Source organism: Ciconia boyciana, chromosome 3 (genome assembly GCF_034638445.1).
Source record: "Ciconia boyciana chromosome 3, ASM3463844v1, whole genome shotgun sequence".
NCBI lineage: Eukaryota > Metazoa > Chordata > Aves > Ciconiiformes > Ciconiidae > Ciconia > Ciconia boyciana.
The window spans coordinates 867713-882167 of NC_132936.1; the positions used below are offsets into that span (position 1 = coordinate 867713).

Consider the following 14455-nt stretch of genomic DNA (forward strand, 5'->3'; position numbering starts at 1 on the left):
CCTCCATTTACGGGAAATCAAGTTGCAATCACTCGATACAGGTTTCTGCCTGTTTCTTTCTTTTTCCCAAACCTGCAGTTCAGTGCTCCCGCAGTGTATTGGGACCCCAGGAAGTGAGGCTTGCGGGAACTGCGGAGTGTTTATTAAGGCTTAGTGTTAAACCAAAGTTCTCCCCTTGAAATGTGTCCAAAAATTTTACAGATGTCCACAGCTTGTAAAGCCAGAAAAATGTAGTTCACTATGGTTTATCAGGGTCCCTTGAAAGACAAAAGGTAATAACTGAAAAATCCACAGAAGCAGTACTAACGCCCATAAAATCATATGCTTTTTATTTAACATAAAATGAAACATTAAGATAAAATACACATTTGTCCATGTGCTGAAGAACTACTGTATTTTACATTCATTTATAAAGCAGGTAGTTTTACATGACAAAAATAAGTGAGAGGAAGAGGAACAGAATCCGCAATAAGACATAAGCCACAGGGCAGGCTTTTGCTTGTCAAAGTGCTATCTCCTAAGGGCACACAGATCTTCAAGTGACAGGTCAGAAATAGGCTGTTTTTAGCACTCCGCAGATCCCTCTTAATGCTGGTGAGAAGCTAAGGTGGAATCTTATACAGCAAAATGAGTGGAAACTTGTTGACAAAACCACCTTTGCCAAAATGCATAGCTGCAGCGGGATGGACCACGTTTGTCCCTGATGTATTGCTCCTTTGTTGGAACTGGCCCCTGTGGTTTTTAAATGCTTAGAAGTTCCGTTACTGAACTACAGTTGCTTTTTTTTCCATACAAACCTCACCACATTTCTTATTTAAATTTGACTTTGCAAACGGACTGTGATAGGGTATGGGCTTACAATCGCACAGAAGATTTACGGCAATGGAAGGCGCTGTAAATCCAGCGAAGTCGGCTGTTTGCGGGTGTATCCTTGGTACACCTCTAGACACCAGATAAAGAAACTGTTACTGAAACCTCTGTCCCTGAGGTTCAAGGTAATGCCTGTCCCGACTCAGCTACAGGCAGGCTAAGAGCATCCGCACAGGCAGTGCTGTTCAAATCATGTCACCTGGGACACAGTCCCGTAGCAAGCTGCAGTAGCTGCACTGTATTCGCTTCCACGCCTGCGTTGCCTGCTGGGTCACGTTCCTGGCGTTGGCCCTGGAATTGGGCCGTGAGGGCCTTGGAGGCCTGGCCTCCAAAAGTTAAACTCTTGGCCCAGCTTTGCCAATAAAAAATCCATAATGCAGCATCTGAGAAGTCTTAACTGAAAGGTACAGGAGACCAATTGGTTCTAAGTTTTAAATTGGAAGAGGAAGGAATGGGAGATGCAGCAGTACCAGGGGAATAAGGAATGTTTTTTTTGAAAAGTGCAGCAGATCAAAACACATTGCTATTATATATCTTGTCTAACCCATATATCTTAAATATGAAAACAAATACAACAGCTGTAATTCAGTCTCAGGTCTGTGGTAACTTTGCAAGGTGTAATGTCACCAGAAGACTGAGATGAAGCTGGTCTTACTACGTACACTTAGCTAAAATATAGCTGTGTGTATGCATATATACATGCACACACACCTGCACAGCCCCCCCATAGACTCTACGTATATACACACCCCCAAACAGCGGGACTTCCTTATAGTGCAACTGTTTATAGAGTGAAAGCCCCACTCCATGTGTCGATAGCAGGCTTTGACAAAGTACTGGGTGCCATGTTTTGTTTTTTCAAGAGATTCCGATAATAATTGTAGCAGTATAAAAATACCAGTTGCCTGCCTTTTCAGGTTTCGGATTTGAACTTTTAAACCTTGACTTGTTAATACTTCTTCTTTTCCCATATTCAGTTTCCTTCCCTGTAAGTCCCAGCAACAGCGAATTGCTGTAAACACCTCTGATTTATATACAGGATTCCTGCAATTGCTTGCTGGAGTAAGTGGAATTGTGTAAATGTCATTTGAGATTCATCTAAGCCAAAACAAGCATCACAGAAAAGGGGATGAGGCAAGTGCCCTGTCCCTCCTACCCTGGGGAGCCACTTCCACCTTTCCCTCAGTAGAGATCTGTATTCTTTCTCTCTATATGCAGAGCTGGGGCCAGCAATTACAGGGGCTGCAGATCTCCTAGTCTTTCAGAAACAGGTATCTCCAGAACAAGCAGTATTCGCTGTTTAATTAACAGTTCTATGAAGCAGTACCAGGAGGCAACGGAAACTGATACACAGCGCCGTGTATGTCAGCTTAATCCTGAAAACACCGTGACCTCCTGACTGGCACCCTTTGCTGCCTGACCCACTCTGCAGCTGCTCTTTGCAGTGTGTGTGTCAGATAATTGCTGCTCAAGAGGCGCATCTCAGGGATCCTGTTCCTGATGAGAATTCACTCCATTTCTAACAGCTGCAAAGATGTATTATCCTCTACAGTGAGATTTGCACCAAAATTCCTACAAAGTGTAAAAAAAAAAATCTGCTTTGCTAGCGTTTCCTTGAAAGCCTTGGACTTTTGGTGTATCGTTTGAATTCCCATAAGCACCATAAGATGCTTGCACAAGAAATCAAGCTATTTATTAAAATTTCAGCGGCACAGCAAGACTGAGTAGCTTCTGATTTTGTTTTGGTTGAGTAGCTTCTGTACCAGTATGTCTCTTTGGCTGTAAAGGTAGCGTTGCTTGTATAAAAGATCCACCTCAACTTCTTGTCTTCTCACCATAGGTTATTCTGGGTGGTTATGAGGCAAAATGAACGCATACTAATGGAAACACACACAGGACACAGGACTGAAAAATGCTCTGTATGCTCTAGCTAAAACTGCTAAACTCTTCCACAAGTCATTTGCTCCTGAACTTCTGGTTCCTCTGCTACCCTGTAGTTGCTAACAGCAGCTACTGCAGTGGTGCGGTACTCGCATCCTCTCGCTCTCTTTCTGCTTTTCCTTTTTTTTTTTAAACATTATTGCATGCTCAAATTCAACCAGCTCAAATACTTTTTAATACATTGAAAATGTAAAATAAAGAATATATGAAGTACATACAGTATATATATACACATATTTCAAATACTTAAATTTCTTATGTAAAATATGATTTTTCTATATTATTTGTGTAAAAATACATTTTAAAATGGTGTCAACTTGATTTTTCTGTACATACCCTCTATTCCAATTTAAGTCCCTTTTAAAAAGGCAAAAGACAGACAAAGGTTTAGTATCTTCTAAACTGTGTTTACAGGCCTGTTGTCAAAACAAGAAAAGCATGTGGTAAACAGTATTGGATTTCTTCTTTTTAAGAATTCCCATTTTTATTGCATTAATGGAAAAAACTGAACCTTTTCAGTTCTCCTGCTAGTAAAACTACTCTTGGCCTTGCTGCGAAACTGCATACTCCCAATACCCTGTTTATCTAGTTCATAAATCATCCTTTGTCAATTTTTTTTTACAGATACTAAAATATATATTACTTAAAATATATTACTGTAAGCTCTTAAAATTGATCTTCAGTTATATCAAATGTATAGCATTAAAAAAAACAACCTAGGTAACAAAGAAAATTCTGGATATCATCATCTTAGCAAATGCTCCCGCTGCTCTCCCTGTGAGACACCGGCAGCAAAACGACCCGGCGTCTGCAAGGACCTTGCCCGCCAGGTCAGCGCCGACACAGCAGGTTAGCTGAGGGTGCTCCTCCAGGCGGCAGCCTGCCAGGACCAGCAATGTCCTGGGCATGGTCTTCTCCCCCACCGCCACAATGAAGCTGTGCTAATCGCAGGAGGTAATTCAGTGTGCGCATGCCATCCTTTCCCTCCTACCACCGCTGCAGCCACCCACATTTTCAGATGTGGGATTCTGGAAGTTCAAACCAGTGCCAGCCCAGCCAGCCCTGGCTGGGGAGAGCTGAGCACCTTCCTCCACTGATGCCTGAGACCAGCAGAGCCACTGAGGCGAAGCCAGGCGCTAACGGCCAGGGGTGGCTTTCAAACAACTGAGCATGAGCAACAGCCCAAGCAACTGAGCAACTAAGCCCAAGAAAAACAAGCAAGTTTCCCCAGGGCTTCAAGCACCCCTGGCGAGACAGTTCCAATGAAGAAAGCTGCCCTTCAGGCACTTCCTTGGAAGAAACCCTAGCCCATTTCTTTTCTCCAAGCCGCGATGCTTTCAGATGACGCCAGCATGGTTTGGAACCAGAGCGGTGGTGGGTTCTGCCTCCAGCCCTACCACAGGCCACGCGCTTCTACCGCCTCTCACGCCACTGCCACGCTGGTGTGGCTGCGAAGCGCTGAAGACCGACCACCTCCAGAGAAGGTGGGAGGACGCTCGGGCAGGGCTGGTGCTCGCCCTTCTGGTTGCCCCCCACGTTCCAGTGGTTTAAATGAACTGTCAGACTGAGCCTCCCTGGGGGAGATAAGCCCGAGTCCCGCTCCAACGACAACATCTCCCACTGCGTGCACGTGAACACCACCCGTCAGAAGAAACGACCTGAGGATACCTCCTGGCTGTTAATGACTTGACCAGGAACTTGCTGCCCCATCAGCTATTTCTTATTACCATAAAAAAGATACAACTCTGCTGACCAGTGTTAACTGTTAAGCATCTTCATCTTTCCTTTTGATTTAAGAAGGGACATTAAAATTCCACACAAAATTCCTTCCCTGGGCTACCAATCTATCTCAAAACCTGAACTCGTTTATAGACCTGCGTTCGCTTCTCTGTTGCAACAATTTGTACGTGGGGGTTTTTGCACTGGAAAGTTAAACTCCATTGATGAGTCTGTATTTCTGGTTCTCATGCTGCAGGACTTGGATGTGGCCCAAAAGGGAAAATTTAAATCTGAGTACCTTTCTTACTCAAGTTGCTTTTACTGCCACAAACATAGTTGGACATGAGGCTTTGAAAACATTTTACCTCAGATTTTTTTATGACAGCATTTACTATAGTGCTGTTAATTTAATACCTGGGGAACCAAAGTCTAATGCTTTAAACTATGTCACGACATCCCTTCTACTTGTAAACCCAGTGTGACGGCAGGTTTGTTATCTTGCTGGAAGGAACAGCGGGAAGGTCAGGTGATGGGAAGAGTGGAGAGTGCCAGGAGGAGCCTCAGCAGTGAGGCGGCAGCAGCCTGATCCCATGTAGGGAACACTCCTATATAGGCTGCAAGGATTTCCCCCTTCTAAAATACATTATTCAATAACCAGCACTGTAAAACATGCAAAGCTTTCAAGGTTTTATGTCGACCTGTACTTACAGTGATTATTACACTGAGCCCCATTATTTCTCATTATTTCCTAACTACTTAATGCCCTCTTGCAAACCTGTGGAGATTGTTCCATCAAGTTGCACCTAGTAGCTCATAGCATATGTTAAAAATCAAAGACATGCAGTTAAAAGAATTTATTTTCTTAAAAAGGAATAGAAGTAGTCCAAGAAAAGTGCTGATCGGTCAAAATATAACTAAGGCACTGAACAGAGTTGTAAACTTCCAAGTCATCATGCAAGATGCCTACACTGTCCAATACAGGTCTGGAGCCACTGAGATCTTCCTGGCCACCGTACGTCCCAACTTGGTCAATCTCGGCTTGTCTCCCTCCTCCTGGGACAGGGACGGCTGAGCAGGCGTGTTTCCTGCAGGACTACTCGGGAAACGGCAGCTTCTTGCATTCCCAGAGTGGACTCACAAGAGGCGTACATGGCATAGAAAACCGAACCCATGCACGACAGAGGATGCTTGTGAAATTCAAAGGGAGGGACAAGCTGGAAGCGCAGTCGGGGCGGTGACTGTTTTAGAAAATGCCGAGAGGAGCAATGAAACAGCCTTTCCAAGCAACAGCTGCAGCAGGTTGAAAAGCCTGTGAGCACCAAGAGCAAGCCGGCAGATCACAGCCTGCTGCTCCCTCATAATCTTCTCCTTCCCCATCTCAAGCAGCCTTGTCAGCCTAGAAAAATTACACCAAAGTCAAGGTGTGAACAGAATTGATCCAATTATGCCAGCCAAACCTCTTTGCTCTTATTTGAGGCAAGAATGACTTTTTCAGTTTAGTTTGTAACTAGCAACAATCTTTAAATTTGATTATACTGGGGGATCTGTCTTAGATGGGACTGAATGTGTCTGTCTGAGGATTACACTGCTGGAACTTTTCACGGCTAGACAAGGCTTGAGTTAATAAGGAATGGACAGACCCTGCTCTCGGTACTTGACTCCTCAGCGCACGCAGCTTGAAACCATTTCACGTTGCGTCCCGAGATGTAAAAAGATGGCAGAAGCTCCTCTTGCAGAACGAGATGGAAGCAGGCGGTGAAGGGCTACTGCCTGAATTGATGCCGACGTACAAGTCAACCCAGGGAACAAGATTATCCCTGTTACAGCGTCTGGGGATGTAACGGGAGAAGCCAACCTACGTTTGCTGGTCTGCCCCCCGCGTGTGCACACACGCAGCTGGCAGTGGGAACACACCCACGCCGGGGGGTGTTTCTTGGGCTACAACCACCGCCAACGCGTGTGCAGTATGCACGTGAGTTTTGTGTAATTTTTTTGAGATTTCAGTTTTAGATTTAAAAAATGGACTTTATTTCCATACTTAAATCCTCTTCGCCACTGGATGTCTGAGCAGTGATGCATCGTTAGAAAGCAGGAGTCACTGCTCCCCAACAAATTTAAGATGAGCAAAATGGAGACCAAGATACGCTGCAGCTCTTCCTAACTCACGCATGCTAATCCTGCTTTGGAGGACGCCCTGCTCTGCTGGACAGGGAAGGAAACGTACAACGTGATTAAGTTAGTTTGCAACTCTCTTTTCTTTATCGTTACCAAAGAAATCGCCACCCGCTCCTTGGAAAAACACACTGCTTCACAGGCAATTATTTCTGATCTCTACCAACAGCATGCCAGGTTCCCAGGCGAGGGAGAGGGGAAGGGGGAAAGCAGTAGTATAGTCAAATGGAGGGAAGAAAGAAAGGCTGAGGACCCCAGCTCACAAAACAGCTGTCCTACCTATTTTGTTAATATTGCTTCATCTTAAAAAGGCCTTTGGATTAAAAGTGAATTCAGTGCTTTTCCATCAAAAAGATACATAGATCTGTTACCTGACCAAGATGCGGTATGGCCCCCCACCCGCCCCGAACAGCGACAACATGGGACCGGATGCGATCGGTGAACCTGATGTTCTTTGTTTCGGAAGAGAAATAATGTACAGATCCTGGACGTGATGCGGACATGTTACGATACATCAAAACGCAGATCGGCGTGTGCTTCGTTAGCCAGCCTGTCGTCAATTCTTCTTGTTGAGAACAGAGTACCATTTTGTAACTGCTTTAATTTCAATTAGTCAAAGTGAATATTGAATTCGTGAACACCGAAAGTGAGGACGAGCATCACTAGCTGTGTCCCACGACCAGGTATGAGGGGTGCGGTGCAGCCCCCTCCCCAGCCCCCGCCCCACACACCCTGCCAGTCTTCCCCAGCCCCAACGCAACCCCAGACCTCAACTGAGCAAAAACCAAGCTGAGTCAAGCCTGATTTGGTATTTTAAAACACAAAGAGACACCCACAGCGGGCTAACGGTGAGGCCCAACAAGACACTTGTTTTCCTTTCCCTATACTTAGCTAAATATAAAATCTTCTATAGAAATGAGAGACGTCTGACTATCGTGGAGGTTTGATTGAGCACAGTAAGCTTCCTAGAAAACAGCAGGACCGAGGGTGACACTGAGTGCACTTCACTTGCGTCATGTGCCGTAACAGCTGATGGTTCGTGACTGTGGGATGGCGCGTTCCAGCTCACTCAAAATGCCTAAGAAAAAAGCAGGTTTCTGCCGAGTCCTGACAGTCCAGAAATGAGATGCAGTTCAGCACATATTCGTGATCTCTGCTTTAAATGGTTCCTGGGATTACCGACCATCACAGTTACTGAGTTGTTTTAGTGATTTAAATTCTTGAATCCTATGGTTAGTAGAGTTGCCTTTTTCAGTATTTACCAGTGGCAACTCAAGACACTACCTTCCTTAAAACAAGGTTACTGCAACTGACTCCTTGAAGAGGAGAGGATATGCAAATCAAAACCACCAGCCAATATTGCACAACCCAGTATGCCTTCTGGAAACTGCCAGGTCACGAGTAAAAGGCAATTACTTGAAATGCTGGTACATCGTTAATGCCTTCCAATTCTGAAAAATGTGAACTAAATTTAGAGCCACAAAGCGAGCCCGTTCAGGGGTTCCTGCTTCGGTGCTCTGTGATCGGTCAGTACAAACGTTTAGTTTCCCATTATCCAGGTCTTCTCTTTGTCCAGAGAAGACCGACAGACTAAGGTTTTGCCGGGGGTTCGTTCCCCCATCTAGAGCAGAGCTCAGCAAACATGCTGGATAGCAGGCTGGGGTTAATGAAACTGCAGTACAAGTCAAACACTATCTCCTAAAAGATTGAAAAAATATTTTTAAACAAAATAATGTGACATATTTACATAATTCCTTAAGTGCAAACTCTTGTCACAATTCACGTAGTTGAGCTCAATTTAGACTCACTGTACAAGAAGGTGCTCTTTCTTTAATGAAAGAAGAACTCTACTCTGTATTCCTGATTCAGTAACGTGTCTCTTGTGCAAGGCAGTAAATTTCCTGTTTCTTCCCAATGTACTTCCGAAAGCAAAACCAAAATCAAGCCATCCTCTTCCCCACTTCCTGTCCCGGTTACCGCACAACGAGGCAGGAGACACAGAGCTTAGAGGGGCCAATGCAATCATCATGGCAGAAGGCACCGCAGCCCTTGCACATGATCATGGCTTTCAACCTGCAGTAACATTTGGAAGGGGAATCCTCCATGCTGTTGTCTTCAGCGAAGGCTTGAACGGGGATGGTCTGAGTGTGGTTGCCCGAGTTCATAGCTTGGCTGGTGGGAATGGTGGTTACAGTCACAGAAAAGGACATGACGTTCCCCATGCTACTAGACAACTGATTGCATTCAGACAGCCCGGTCATAAGAGACCCTTGGTTCACGTCCGGGGAGGTGGAGACATTTATTGTCCCACTGTAACTGGGCCCAATGAGCTGTGCTGCAGCATTTCCAGATAGCTTTGGAGGGTGCGAAGGAGAAAGCAGCGGAGGCTGCTGCTGCGCAGAGTCCAAGGATGGTACAGAAGTACTGAAAAGCTCCGGACTGCTGTGCATTTTCCCCCTCATTGCATGTGCCATTTGCTCTTGAGCGGCTTGAATAAAATCTCGTGCTAACATAGTTCCGTCAAACGCCTGAACATTCTCCTTGTTGACTGCTGCTTGCTGAGACGTGGCTGCTTCTGTCTTTACACCCTTTTTAGCAAGGGTGCTGTAATCCGAAGAATTTATGCTGTGTGATACCTGTTCTTTTTCACACTGACCAGAAACCTGGGCAACCTGGGGCTCCTCTTTTATACCGATATGTTCATGTTCATCACCAGTACTCTCATCATCAGCATCTCCTTCATCACTGCTGCTGCCGTGGCCAGCTACCTCCTCACATTCCCCAAATTCTGGTTTTGGAGCATCAGCAGGACTGTTCAGACACAAGCGGTTTTCAGGGTTCAAGGAGAAGCCTCTCCTCAAGCTCTCTGAACCACGACCATAGGTGGAAATGTTGAGCAGATAATGACCAGACATAGCAGGCTTGGATGTCCTTCTGCCCATGAAACCCAGCATAAATCTCTGGCTGGTAGAGCTGTTTTCTAACTGGAAACCTGAGTGAGTGAGGTTCAGTTGTGAAGGCTGAAGGACTGGCAACAAATTCTGCCTCTGGACCCTCTTGATAAGAGTCTGAAGGATCTGCTCTTGGGTTGTTTTGCTGAGCGCCTCGTGGCACTGGTGCTGGTCAAGACTGGGGTCCTTTTCCGATGGGAGTGGAAAGGTCCTCGGAATGTGAGGCAGAGGCCTGTTCTGGCAAAAGATCTTCCCAAGCTGTTGTGTGGGTAAACTTGATTGTCTTTCACCACCCTCAGCTCCAGTGCCATTCCCTGCTGCACTCGTAGCACTGGATGCTGCTGCTGCCCCTTTTTCTTCATGAGAAGCTAAGGGGACAGTTTTCATCTCTGCTTTGGTGAGAGGCCTCGGCAGGATTTGCTCCAGAGGGACATTCTTGCCTTGAAGAAGTTGGGTGACCAAAGGGTTGTTAGCAGGAATACTGGAGCTTGGTTTTGGGAGGGCCCCGCTTGAGCTTGAACTTGCATGAGTTTTAAGGCTAGGCACTACTGACAAAGCATTAGAGGGTGGGACAGATGTGACCACACCTCCAGCCTGGGCTTCCGAGCTCGTGGATGTTAGTGAAGACATCAGGGGGGAAGGAGATTTGCTTCTAGAAACATCTAAGCTGGTCCCTCCTAAGGCCATAGGTGCGACCTTAGTTACGTTTGTGTTGGTATCTGCTGTGGACGCCGTGACACAGCCTGTTCCATCCCTGACAGCTGGTGCCCCACAGGCCTGGCTTGGACCTGCCGGAGCAGAAGGTGCTTTCTCTTGTTTGTCACTGCTACCAGCATACGGGGAGCCTGAAACCTGATTTACAGTCATACTGGGGGGGCTCTGTTTTATTCTGTTGATTTTCTCCAATGCTGATACCGCGGAGGAGGCGGAGGAGCTGGCGCCTGTAGTGCTGGCTGGAGCTCTGGATTGCAGTGCGGAAGTTTGCTGTAGTTGTGCTCTAGAAGGACTGTGAGGTGGTGCCTGGTCCGTGGCCTGGGTCTCCATTTGGGTGCGGGTCCCTGGACAATGGGGAAGAAACCTTCTCGAACTTCCCCCGCTTCCAGTTCCTGCCAGTTCCAGTGCATTTCCTCGAATTCCAGTTTCGTTGGTTCCGCCTGTTGCTGCGTTACTCTTCTCTCCTCCACCGCCCGGTGGGCCTCCGCCGCCGCCCGGTCCGGGCCCTGGGACGGCCCCCCCCGCCGAGGCGGCAGCAGCAGCGGCGGCGGCGGCAGCAGCTGCTGCCCTCTGAGCCTTGGCTTGCTGGGCTTTTGCCTTGATGTCTGCCAAAGTTCTGGCCCCTGTTCTTCCCGGACTGGTAAGTGAGATTGGGAAACGTGCCCTGGGAGAGACCTGGCCCGCAGGAAATGGCATTGGGGAGATTCTGGAAACAGGAATCTGAAACAGAGGAGGAGAAAGCCACAGCTGAGATAGGGGAACATTTAACCCACATATTTAAGAATTTAAGTGTTTACAGTTGTAGTCTTAGAGAAATACTTGTAGTTTTGGAGAAATCCCTTCGGAGAAATCCCTTATCTCCCTCACTTGAGAGAAATAATAGAAGACGTGTATGATTTTTGATGTCTGGCACACCTATTTTAAGTCTATTACAGTCTTGGTGACTCAGACTGGAAGCTCATCCCTTGCAGTTGCAAGCTAGTACATCGTACACCATTACTCAAAAGCCTGTCAAGCTCCCTCAGAAAAAAACTGGAAGGTTCTTCCAGAGTTCAACACCTATCATCCCTTATTCTAAGTTTCATACTTTATTCATCAGTAATTTATATCCTTTTAAATGTTTGTGTCAACATTCTGCTTCGTTTTGCACTGCTCTTCCACCCCTGCGTATTTACACTTGTCTCCTCAGTGTCTTTGTACAAAGTAATAATCATCTCTCTACTGTGTATCTGTGGATAAAATGCCAGTATTTTAGTCCTTTCTTCCAAAGTAGGTTCTCCACTCCCCTCATCATGCCAGTTTACTTTCTGTAAGTTTGTTCTTTCTAGAATGCAAGTGATGAGAACAGTGCACTAATGTTGGCGCTCGTCTGTCTCCATCGCAACGGTTTAAGTGAGTACATGGTGAGGTTGCACTTGTTCCCGTGTACCTGCAATACCTCGCTGCCTCCCACTCGTCTTCTCATTAACCAGTTCACCACTTCTTGCTTTTCTGAGGACTGACATGTCTTCTACCCTACAGGGGAAAATATTCTCCATCGCCCTTCAATTCACTCTATTATTAAATGAAATCCCGGGTTTATTACACTGGAAGGTCAACCAGTCTTCCTGTATGATATTCAGATCTCTTTTATTGACAGTTTCCCCACAATTTTCTGTCACTAACCAATTTTATTGATGCTTTCCTACCTTCGTGCTATACTTATTAACATAGTGAGAACAATGAACCATTTTTAAAATTTTGTGTTTGTATACTTCCTAGTATGAAAGAATCTTAATAGGAGAGGAGAATTCTTAGGACATACACGAGTACAGTTATTACGCAGTTTTCCACTTACGACTTCTGCCTAAGGCCCCAAACCAGGGAGCTGAACTTTAACCAGAGCAAATTCTGGTAGAGGCAGCACAGGCCCTAGTCTACAGACCCCAAACTTTTCTATTCATACAGTCACACGTGACTGTAAAAAATTTTTCTGTGCTGGTTCATCCCTTTACTATCTCCTGTTGAGCATAACGTTGCTGAAGAAAGAATCAGTGTTACCTGCACGTGCAATCTTGTAATCATTTTCTGAAAGAGTATCAGATGTCGGAGTGGAGAGTGTTTATGACTTACCAGCGGGGTATCTCCTGGCCGTTTAGTAGTAGGTGTGTGGTCCTGTGCCCTGGATCTCACGCGCAAGAGAACTGCCTTGTCCAGGCCAGAGTCTGGAACGCTTCTCTCATGCTTCCTTTCCACCTGCCCCATCCCAGAGGTGATTTATTGCCTGTTTCCTTTCCTATGTAGTTTCTCACTAAGACTCAGCAGCTAACGGGCTTTTCGAATTGAGATGTTCCCTAAAATAGTCTTTCCCTGCTACCTAGTCTGGCGCTACACCGCATTCAGCTGGTATAAATGAGAACTGCATTATTTCTAGATGGTCTTTTTTTAAACACAGGTAAATAATTTAGTTTCTGGACTGGATATAATACAGGAAGCTGCTGATAGCATTCTTTCTGGACCTGTTACTGTACTGCTGGGGATACTCACACGTCTGCAAAGTTCTGTGGACTCCTAGGCTACAACTTGCTTTGTTATTAGAGTCTCGCAGTTCCTCCGCAGCTCTCCCCGTGAACTACAGTACTCCCTGTTATACTCAGCCTTGGGCTTTCACACAATCATTCGAGCTTCTGCCCAAGAAATCTTTTAACAGATGCATGTGTACGAGAGAACTTAACTGAAGTTATGTTGATTAGCCAGCCAGCAGATTCCCTTTAGCAAACAGCTGAGCTTTTACATTTTTGGATCAAATATTTCCATCGCTATAATAAGCAGGTAACATAACTTACATAACTAGAACTGAACTGACAAAGCATTTCTGTGCGGGCCGCCAGCTGGACTGACCCGTGTATGGCCACTCTGTGGGTCTGCCTTCAGTTCTCTTTACCTTGAGTGGGGGTACCCGTGGCACCGGGGTCCCCGCTGCAGGAAAGGACTGTGGCTGGGTCCGAAATGCCTGGTGGTGTGGACAGTTCTCCATGATGCGTGGCTTTTTTTCAGGCGTGGTTAGAGCTTCTTCGCGGCTCTCTGACTTCCTCTTATGGGCTTCAACACTGACTTCCATTTCCTCACTTACAGGGGACTTCTTTTCTGGTGTTTCTGGAGTCATCACTGGACTTTTCACGTTTGCTACTACTTCACCTGCCTCGGGGCTCTTTGGTTTACTGGGGGCCAAACCTGAGGTACTGACAGTCTCTTTCACTAGCACTTCCTTTGATGCAGCATGCTTTCTCTCTTCTTCTGGCTTTTGGCTAACAGCAGTTTGTGGCTTCTCTTGAATGGATTCTCCTTGGACTCCCTCTTTTACAGGGAGAGAATGGTCGCTGGGTTTCACTGCACGCCCATCCGGGGCAACTGAGGCCTCTGCAGGTTTGGGTGGTTTTGGCTGCATGTCCTCTCTTCTTTCCTCACCTCCTTTCTTCATCGCTGGTGCTTCCTGGACTGCTTGTGCTTTAGGCTCTAATGGAGAAGTAATCTCCTCTTTGAGTGGTGCCAGAGAGGCTGGTGTGCATTTTGGCACTTCAGCTCCTGGATTTTCAGTCTCTGTCTCGGCAGGGCTGGTGTTTGCTGTCAGTCTCTTGGACTCTTCAGGACTTAGTCCAGAACTATCAATAAAATCAGAATTTTTATTTTGTAAAACATTCTTGCAAAAAGCATACTATCTTTATGAAAACTGAGAGGATTCTCTACATACCACACCCTAAATAAATGTGTCTCGCACACCTAATTCTATGCCACGATCTTTGAAAACCTTCCGTACTGTTAGTACTTCCACACGAAAGGGAACTTAACAGCGAAGTTTAAAACCAACTAAACGAAATACATGGAACACAGGTTAGATCTAGTCCTCTATCCAGGTACCAATTTTCCAGGCTGCAAATCAAATGAATTTGGCCAACAGTAAATACTCCCCTTATTAGCCACCACAGACCTCTCTCTGCAGCATGCGAACAAGCCCACACAGCTTGCATCTGACTTCAGCTCATACGGTGACATTTGTGGAACAGGACACTGAAAAGCGTCCCACCATTTTTTCCGGAGGAACGTGGCTA

At 46.0% G+C, this 14455-nt stretch overlaps 1 protein-coding gene across 3 annotated transcripts in view; it reads right to left on the reverse strand.

Moving 5' to 3' along the window:
• Positions 1-317: 317 nt before the first annotated feature.
• Positions 318-14455, reverse strand: part of ASXL2 (ASXL transcriptional regulator 2) — a 132634-nt gene continuing 118496 nt past the window's right edge. For all 3 annotated transcript variants that reach the window (XM_072858133.1, XM_072858132.1, XM_072858134.1), the window contains 2 exons: positions 13291-14008; positions 318-11087 (listed from right to left, as the gene is read on the reverse strand). In XM_072858133.1, the coding sequence (XP_072714234.1) occupies positions 8676-11087; positions 13291-14008 (3130 nt within the window). In that variant the 3' untranslated portion in view covers positions 318-8675. The remainder of the gene's footprint in view (positions 11088-13290; positions 14009-14455) is intronic.